Genomic DNA, 10,000 nt, shown 5'->3' with positions numbered 1-10,000 from the left:
TCTCTCTCTATATATATATATATATATATATATATATGTATATATATATAGATATATTTATAGTTATATATATCCCCCCCTCCCTCCTTCTCTCCCTCTTTCTTTTCCTCTCCCTCTCCCTCTCCCTCTCCCTCTCCCTCTCCCTCTCCCTCTCCCTCTCCCTCTCCCTCTCCCTCCCCCTCCCTTTACCTCTCCCTCTCTCTCACTTTACCTCTCCCTCTCCCTCTCCCTCCCTCCATCTAAACGAATAGAAAATAACTAAAAATAGATAAGCAAATAAAGATTAATAAAGATTATGACAATACGAAAAAAAAAAAAAAAAAAAAAAAAACAGAAAACAAGAAACCGGCTCTAACCGTTTTTCTCCCTTTGTTCTCTCCCCCCCTCCCCTCCCCTCCCCTCCCCCCCACCCCTCTCTCTCTCCCAGGTACTACCAAGTGCGGGCCTACCTCAAGTCGTCGCCGAAGCTGCCGGCCAAGATCGAGCTGAGTCTGCCACGGAACAGCAGTGAGTATCGCGTGGGCGAGCGTGAAGCGGCGGTGCTGGGCGGGGGAGGTGGGATCGCCGACCGCCTACTTCTCTCTGCTCCTCCCCATTCTGTCTCGGCGGAGTGTTGGATTGCGACCTCCAGCGCTGAGTTGAAATGTAGGAGTCATGCATTTTGATATTCTGCTTAGTGTTGTGGGCGCAGATGCTATATTTATATATATATGGGCTATATATTATATTTATAGCTTATTGATACGTTTGTGTGTATATATGTGTATGTATATGTATATATATATATATATATATATATATATATATATATATATATGTATACATATATTATATATATATACATATATTATATACATATATATTTATATATATATATATATATATATATATATATATATATATATATATAGTAAATCTGTATATATATATATATATATAAATATAAATATATTATTTATATAATATATGCATATAAATATATAATATATATATAATATATATATATATATATATATATATATATATGTGTATAATATATATATATATAGATATATAGGACGGTAGGACAGTGGCCGAGTGAGAGGCGAGCGCGGAGCGCGACGACGGCGCGACGGCGATATATATAACTGGTATATAATATATATATATAATATATATATATATACACATGCATCATAATATATATACATATATATATATATACATAACAAATATATATATCATATAATAATATATAAAATATAATATATATATATATATAAAATATACAATGCCATGGTATATATATATACATCATATTTCATATAATATATATATATATATAAATAAAGGACGAGAGCGCGAGCGCGCATATCAGATAAATATATTCAACTCATATATATATATATATACTGCAATGTACATTGAGCATAGCAGCGATATTTATATATATATATATATATATATATAAATATATACATATATATATAATATAATTAATATATATATATATATATATGTATATACATAATATATATATATATAATCAATTATAATATAATAGCTCCAATATATATATATCTATATATATATAAACGACGACTACCCATGCATATATATAAATATATACTTGCATAGCGGATATATATAGATATATATATATATATTATATATATATATATAATATATAATATATATTTATATATAGAACACGCGCATCAATACGTATCAATATGAATGGTCTCAGAGATTTTTTTTCTTTTTTTTTTTTCTTTTTTTTTTTTGGTTCAGTCTTTCATATATTCTCTTGGCCGTGAGAACGAAACCTGCATTTTTGATGTCACTGTTGTGGGCATCAACCTACTTTTCTATCTCAGTGTTGGAATCACAGTCTTACCATTTTTTTTTTAATATATATATTTATGTGTGTGTGTGTGTCTATGCTGATGATGCTCAGAATCTTAGACTCCTTTAATATTTTATGGTTTGCCAGCATCTTCTTTACGCCACGCTTCTTGATTTGATACCTTTGCGGCTGAAGTTAAGTTCCAGATTAAAAAGTTTGTTGGTCTGATGCAAAAAAAAAAAAAAAAAAAAAAAAAAAAAAAAAAAAAGAGAGAGAGAAAAAAAGAAGATAATAGCGTGTGTATTTTGCAGCCTCGGACTATGTATGTGCACGTCGCTTCTTAGCAGTTTTTTGCTATATTTCCGTGTATTTGCGCTATTATAGAGCGAGTTCTTGACCTTTCATTTTCCTTAGAGTGTGTTTTAGAGTGATAGACTAGCGGGGGAGTGCGCGCGTAGCGGTAGTGACAGAGGGAAATCAGGAAGCTTAGCGGTGGGGCGCGGGAGAGCGGTTAGCGTGTCGGGGGGGGGGGGCGGGGGGGGCGGGGGGCGAGCGGGGGGGCAGCGGGGTGGGGCGGGCGGGGGGGCGTGGGGGGGGGGGGGGGGGGGGCGGCGGCTGCTGACTGCCCTCGAGCGCCCACAGCGACTGTGTACCCAGGGCAGTCCCTTTCATCACGCCCATGTTGACGAAGGGAGGTGCTCCAACCGGGGTCAGGAGACTCTCTCTCTCTCTTACTCTCTTTCGCTCTCTCTCGCTCTCTCTCTCGCTCTCGCTCTCTCCCTCTCCCTCTCTCTCTTTCTCTCTCTCTCTCTCCTCTCTCGCGGACGTCCGCCCCTCTGCGACCTCTCAGAGTGCGTCTCACCGCTCTCTCTCTCTCTCTCTCTCTCTCTCTCTCTCTCTCTCTCTCTCTCTCTCTCGGGGAGGCGGAGTCACCTCTCTCTCTCTCTCTCTCCTCTCTCTCGGAGCGAGCGCGGGTCGGAGGACGGGGCGAGCCTCTCTCCTCTCCCTCCTCTCTCTCTCACTCTCGCTCTCGCCGCGCTCGCGGAGCCTCTCCTCGAGGAGTCCTCTCCTCTCCTCTCACTCTCTCTCACTCTCACTCTCTCTCTCTCTCTCTCTCTCTCTCTCTCTCACTGCACGACGTAGCTCTCCTCTCTCTCTCTCCTCTCTCCTCCTCTCGTCTCACTCTCTCCTAAATTCTCTCTCTCTCTCCTCTCTCTCTCTCTCTCTCTCTCTCCTTCAGCGCTTCATCTCTCCTCTTCGCCTCGCCTCTCTCCTCTCTCTCCTCTCTTCAGTTGCTCTCATGCGCTTCTCTCTCTCTCCTCTGCATTGCTCTCCTCTCTCTCTCTCTCTCTCTCTCTCTCGGGGCGGGTCTCTCCTCCTCTCTCTCTCACTCCTCTCTCCTCTCTCTCTTTGTTGCTCTCTCTATCTCTCTCTCTCTGTCTCTCTCCTCCTCCTCTCTCTCCGCCCTCTCTCTCTCCCTCTCCGTCCTCTCTCTCTCCCTCTCCCCTCTAAGTTCTCCTCTCTCTCTCTCTTCCATCTCTTTCCCCCCTCCCTCTCTCTCCTCTCCAGCTCTCTCTCCTCTCTCTCTCTCCGGGGGTCGGGGAGCCTCTCCTCTCCTCTCTCTGCTCTCTCCTCTCTCTCTCCCTCCCTCTCTCTCCTCTCTCTCTCTCTCTCTCTACTTCATTTTCCCGCCTTCCCCTTCCATTCCCTATTTTCATCTACATTTTTATCGCTCTCTCACTCTCTCTCCTCTCCTCCCCCTCTTCTCTCTCTCTCTCTCCTCTCTCTCTCTCTCCCTCTCAGCACGTCTCTCTCTCTCTCTCTGTCTCTCTCTCTCTCCTCTCTCACTCTCTCTCTCTCTCCCTCTCTTTCCAATCGATCTCTCCTCCTCTCTCTCTCTCTCTCTCTCTCTCTCTCTCTCTCTTCGCTCTCTCTCTCACCTCTCCTCGCCTCTCCCCTCTCTCTCTCACCCTCTCCTCTCTCATCTCACTCTCCTATGCTAACCACCCTCTCTCTTCACCCTCCCTCTCCTCCCTCACTCCTCTCTCACCCTCTCTCTCTCTCCAGTCACGCCACTCTCCTCCCTCACTCCTCTCTCACCCTCTCTCTCTCTCCTCTCTCCCTCTCCCTCTCTCTCACGTCTCTCTCGTCCGGGGTGACTCTCTCCTCTCTCTTCCTCTCTCTCTCTCTCTCTCTCCTCCTCTCTCTCTCTCACCTCCTCTCTCTCTCTCTCTCTCCTCCTCTCTCTCTCCTCCTCTTCTCTCTCTCTCCTCCTCTCTCCTCTCTCTGCCTCTCTCTCTCTCCTCTCTCTCCTCTCTCTCTCCTCTCTCTCTCTCCTCTCTCCCTCTCTCCCTTCCTCTCCCTCTCCTCTCGCTCCTCTTCTCCTCTCTCCTCCTCTCTCTCCCTCTCCTTCTCTCTCTCTCTCCCCGTCCTCCTCTCACTCTCCTCCTCCTCCTCCCCTCCCTCTCTCCTCTCCTCCCTCTCTCTCCCCTCTCTCTCTCTCTCCTCCTCTCTCCTCATCTCCCTCTTCTCTCTCCTCTCCCTCTCTCTTTTCTCTCCTCTCTCCTTCCTCCCCTCTCTCTCCTCTTTCTCCTCTCCCCCTCTCTCTTCTCCCTCTCTCTCTCTCTCTCTTTCTCTCTCCTTCCTCCTCTCTCTCTCCTCTCCTCTCTCCTCTCCTTCTCTCCTCTCTCTTCTCTTCTCCTCCTCTTCTCTCCTCTCTCCTTCTCTCCTTCCTCTCCCTTCTCTTCTCTCCTCATCGGCTTCCCTCCCTCTCTCCCTCTCACTCTCACTGTCTCTCCTCTCTTCCTCTCTGTCCCTCCCGTCTCTCATGTTCTCTCCTCCTCTCTCTTCTCTCTCTTCTGATCTCTCTCTCTCTCCTCACCTCTCCCTCTCTCTCTCTCATCTCTCTCTCTCTCTTCTCCCTCTACTCTCCTCTCTCTCCTCCCCCTCCTCTCTCTCAGGCAGACTCCTTCTCTCATCTGTTACCCTCTTTCCTCCTCTCCATTTACCCCTCTCTCTCCTCCTCATCGTCTCCTCCATCTGGCTGCTCATCTCACTTCTCCCTCTCTGTCCCTGCTCTCCTCCCTCTGTCCTGTACGTCTATCTCCCTTTCCCTCTCTCTCTCTCTCTCTCTTGTCCCTCTCTCTCTGTCTCTCTATATTCTCCTCTTCTTCTTGTCTCCCTCTCTCACTCTCTCTCTCTCTTTCTCTCTCATTCTTCTCCTTCGTCCCTCTCTTTCCCCCCCTCTCTTCTCCTCTCTGTCCTTTCTTTCTCTTCTTGTCCTCGAATCTCTCCTCTCTTCTCTCTTCTCCTCTCTCTCTCTCTCATCTCTCCACCTCTTCTCCCTTCTACCCCTCCTCTTTCTCATCTCGGCTCTCTCGACTCCTCACTCTCTCTCTCTCTCTCTTGCAATCTCCTTCTCTCTCTCTCTCTCTCCTCTCTCTTCTCTTCTCTCTCTCGTTCTCTCTCCTCTCCCTCTCTTGTCTCTATCTCTCTTCTCTCTCTCTCTCTCTCTCTCTCTCTCTCTCTCTCTCTCTCTCTCTCTCCCTCTCTCTCTCTCTCTCTCCTCTCTCTCTCTCTCTCTCTCCTCTCTCTCTCTCTCTCTCTTCTCCCTCTCTTCTCTCTCTCCTCTCATCTCTCTCCTCTCCTGTCCCTCGTCTCTCATCTCTCGCTCTCTCTCAGCCCTCCTTCTATCTCTCACTCCTCTCCTCTCACGGCTCTCTCTCCACTCTCTCTCTCTCTCTCTCACTCCTAATCTTCCTTCTCTCTCTCTTCTCTCTTCGTCGGATGATAAGTGTGTGGTGAGGTGTTCCACACTCTCTCTAAAACTTTTCTCTTCTCTTCACTCTCTCTCTCTGTCCCTCTCTCTCTTAATATATCTTCGCAATATCGCTGATCATCGTTATTCTTATTATAGTTATTAATAATTTCAGTTATGTATCACTTCTTCGTTATCCTTTTACGCAGTCAGTCCTTGTCTTCTCTTTCTTTTCTCTTTTTCTTTTTTTCTTCTTTAATTGACCGGCTTTTTTTTCTTTCTTTCTTTCTTTTTTTCTTGAGGGTGGAGAGTGTTGCCAGATGTATGTGAATACGTGTACGTATTTCTCTTCTGCGTTCTTTCTTCTCACTTTCTCAATTCTTCTTCTCTTTCTCTTTCTCCCTTCTCCTCTCTTCTTTCTCATTCTTCTTATCCTCTTTTTCTTCTTCTTCTCTTCTGCTTCTTCTTCTTTCTCTTTTTCTCTCTTTCTTCTTCTTTCCTCTTCATTATCTTTTTTTACTTTCTAATTCTTTGCTTCGTTTGGATGTCGTGTTTGAGGAAGTATTTTTATTATCAATTTCGTTTTTTATAAAGTTTATAAGTTATTATCTATCTTATTTGTTTGTGATATTATTTTAAAGAAATACTTATCTGGTTATTACTGGTATCCGATTTCTTTTAATCTTCATGTTTTCCTTTCTTATTTATTTGCTTAGTTATATATTTAATTATGATTTTATAGGGGATTTAGGGGTTGGTTAGGGTGGAGCTGTTATTAGGTTGTTAATTTTATTTTTATGTGCTGTAAGGTTTAGTAGGATATTTTTTATTAAATTAGTGTTATGTTTGTATTTTTTGTATTTATATAGTTGGTATATTCTTTTTTTTTAAGTTTTTATTTTATTGTAGGGGTTTTTTTTAGTTTTTTTTATTAGTTTTTTTTTTGTGTTAGGGGATTTAGGTTTTTATTAGTAGGTTGGTTTTAATTTTTTTTTTAGTTGTAGGGGAGGGGGAGTAGGAGGGGGTATAGGAGGGTTAGTGTAGCGGAAGGGAAAAAGGGTTAGATGAGACGCCTGAACGATACTTAAGGATAATGAGCGCAAAAGTTTGTCTACTTTAGCGTTATGTTGCCGGTTTAAAGGGGTCGTCTTCAGAGGGCTGCTGGGGCCTTATTTTTTCATTATTATTAGTTTTTTTTTTTTTTTTTTCGTTCGATTTGATTTTTTTTCTCTCTCGATGGTTCGTGTGTGTGTGTGTGTGTGTGTGTGTGTGTGTGTGTGTGTGTGTGTGTGTGTGTGTGTGTGTGTGTGTGTGTGTGTGTGTGTGTGTGTGTATGTGTGTGTAGTGAGTGTGTTATTGCTGTTATTATATTTTTTGTTATTATTGTCAGTATGATTATAGTTATCATTCTTATCATCGTCATCATCATCATTATCACTTACATCATTTTGGTTATCATTATTGCCATTATTGGTACCATTATTAACCTAGTTGTTGTTATTGATATTGTTATTGTTGCAATTGCTGCTATTGCTGCTTCTACTGTTGCTGCTGCCCGTGCTACTGTTATTGCAATTGCTACAATCAGTGCTACTACTGTGCTGCTACTGCTACTACTTCTACTACAACTATGAGTGTTATTACTATTGTTGTTACTTTTTATACTACTACTATTGTTATCGGTATTCCCACCAGCTGAACAACTACTGTTACTGCTGCTGCTAGTGTTACTACTCTGTTACTATTACTACTGTTACTACTACTACTCCTACTACAAGAACTACTACTGCTACTACTACTATTACTGCTACTACTACTACTACCACTGCTACTACTACTGCCACTACTACTATTACTGCTACTACTTCTACTACTACTACTACTGCTACTACTACTGCTACTACTACTATTACTATTTCTACTACTACCAGAACTACTACTGCTTCTACTACTACTATTATTATTACCATTACTACTACTACTACTATTAGCATTACCATTACTACTACTACTATTAGCATTACCACTACTACTACTACCAGAACTACTACTGCTACTACTACTACTACTACTACTACTACTATTAGCATTACCATTACTACTACTACTATTAGCATTACCATTACTACTACTACTATTAGCATTACCATTACTACTACTACTATTAGCATTACCACTACTACTACTACCAGAACTACTACTACTACTACTATTAGCATTACCAGAACTACTACTACTGCTACTACTACTACTACTACTACTACTACTATTACCATTACCATTACCATTGCCACTACTACCAGAACTACTACTGCAACTATTACTACTACTATTACTCTTATTACTACTATTATTACTACTGTTGCTACTACTATTACCATTACTACTATTACTATTATTACTACTATTACTACTACTACTATTATTACAAGTAATAACTTTTTGCTACTCCTTCTCTTACCTATATTTGCACAACAATTTCCCTTTTTCAATATACTCATCAATTGCAAGCATTACTATCATCAACGCCATTATTATTATCATATTTTTTATTATATTTATCATCATCACGATTGTCACCTCCAATATTAATATCCCCAAATAAGCTCATTAATAAAAAGAAAAGAGTTTTTCTTGATATGTATAAGGAGCTATTTTTCTTATTTATTTTTGTTTATCCATTAATTATTATCCTTTTTTAAAGAACATGTGACTAGCTTTTAAAGTAAAAATAGGTAAGCGAGTTACTTATCTACTCATTTTATTTATTATCATTTTTACGGATACACGTAAGGAGACGTATTATCTTCTAACACACAGTAGAGTTGTGTTATCTCTAACACACATAGAGACTTTGAATGTGATCCTAAACACACATAAATCACCTTTTTTTAATCTCTCAGACAATCTCTCAAACTGCTTCTTTACCTCGCGCGCACACAGAAACTTTTTTTTTTTTATCTGTAACACATATGAATAGTTTTTTTTTTGTTTATCTCTAAAACACATAGAGACCTTTTCGTATCTTTAACACACATAGGGAGTCTCTAACTCTGATATACATAAGACCTCTTATTTTCTATCACACAGGAAGAGGCTTTTTGTACTACTTAATTCACTCTGTATATATCATTATGACACGTACGTTTCATACCTAACACACGCCGAAGACCTTTCCTCTTTATCCCTAACACACCCAAAGACCTTTCCTCTTTATCCCTAACACACCCAAAGACCTTTCCTCTTTATCCCTAACACACCCAAAGACCTTTCCTCTTTATCCCTAACACACCCGAAGACCTTTCCTCTTTATCCCTAACACACCCAAAGACCTTTCCTCTTTATCCCTAACACACCCGAAGACCTTTCCTCTTTATCCCTAGCACACCCGAAGACCTTTCCCCTCTCTGATCCCATCCCAATCACACAACCCCATAGACCTTTCCTCTTTAATAATTCCCTAACACACATACAACACCCAATGAGGAAAGACTTTCCTCTTATCCCCAACACACCCCGAAGGAGACCTTTCCTCTTTATCCCTAGCACACACACACCCGAAGACCATCCTCATTAATTAGATCCCACCTAAACACAAATCAAACCTCGAAGAACCCATTTCCTCTTGAATCCCTAAACACATCACATTACACACCAAAAGACCTTTCCTCCGTTAATATTCCCTATAAACACATACCCAAAGACCTTTCCTCTTTATCCCCTAACACACCCAATTGACCTTTCTCCTCTTTATCACCCTAACACAAACCCAACAGGACCTTTCCTCTTTATATCCTAACAACATACACCCGAAGACCTTTCCGCTTAATATCCATATCACACACACGAAGACCTTTTCTCTTTATCCCCTGAACACACCAACAACCCCAAAAGACAGACCTCTTCCTCTTTAAATCCCTAAACACATAAAGACCTGTCCTCTTTATCCCCTAACACACAAAAACCCGAAGACCTTTCCTCTTCAATCCCTAACACCACACACTCAAAACCAAAGACCTTTCCTCTTTATCCCTAACACACCCGAAGACCTTTCCTCTTTATCCCTAACACACTCAAAGACCAAAGACCTTTCCTCTTTATCCCTAACACACTCAAAGACCAAAGACCTTTCCTCTTTATCCCTAACACACCCGAAGACCTTTCCTCTTTATCCCTAACACACCCGAAGACCTTTCCTCTTTATCCCTAACACACCCAAAGACCTTTCCTCTTTATCCCTAACACACCCAAAGACCTTTCCTCTTTATCCCTAACACACCCGAAGACCTTTCCTCTTTATCCCTAACACACCCGAAGACCTTTCCTCTTTATCCCTAACACACCCGAAGACCTTTCCTCTTTATCCCTAACACACCCAAAGACCTTTCCTCTTTATCCCTAACACACCCGAAGACCTT

At 41.6% G+C, this 10,000-nt stretch overlaps 1 protein-coding gene across 1 annotated transcript in view; it reads left to right on the top strand.

The window, feature by feature from the left end:
• LOC147469895 (protein FAM135B-like) overlaps positions 1-745 on the top strand; it is a 22,566-nt gene extending 21,821 nt beyond the window's left edge. The window contains exon 2 of the mRNA XM_086546677.1: positions 428-745. Within this exon, the coding sequence (XP_086402803.1) occupies positions 428-665 (238 nt within the window). The 3' untranslated portion in view covers positions 666-745. The remainder of the gene's footprint in view (positions 1-427) is intronic.
• Positions 746-10,000: the final 9,255 nt, after the last annotated feature.

Source organism: Penaeus japonicus, unplaced genomic scaffold (genome assembly GCF_977035675.1).
Source record: "Penaeus japonicus unplaced genomic scaffold, GWHDUDI00000001_assembly GWHDUDI00000018, whole genome shotgun sequence".
Taxonomy (NCBI): domain Eukaryota; kingdom Metazoa; phylum Arthropoda; class Malacostraca; order Decapoda; family Penaeidae; genus Penaeus; species Penaeus japonicus.
The sequence above is the reverse complement of the archived record's forward strand: the minus strand, read 5'-3'. Positions and strand labels throughout refer to the sequence as shown.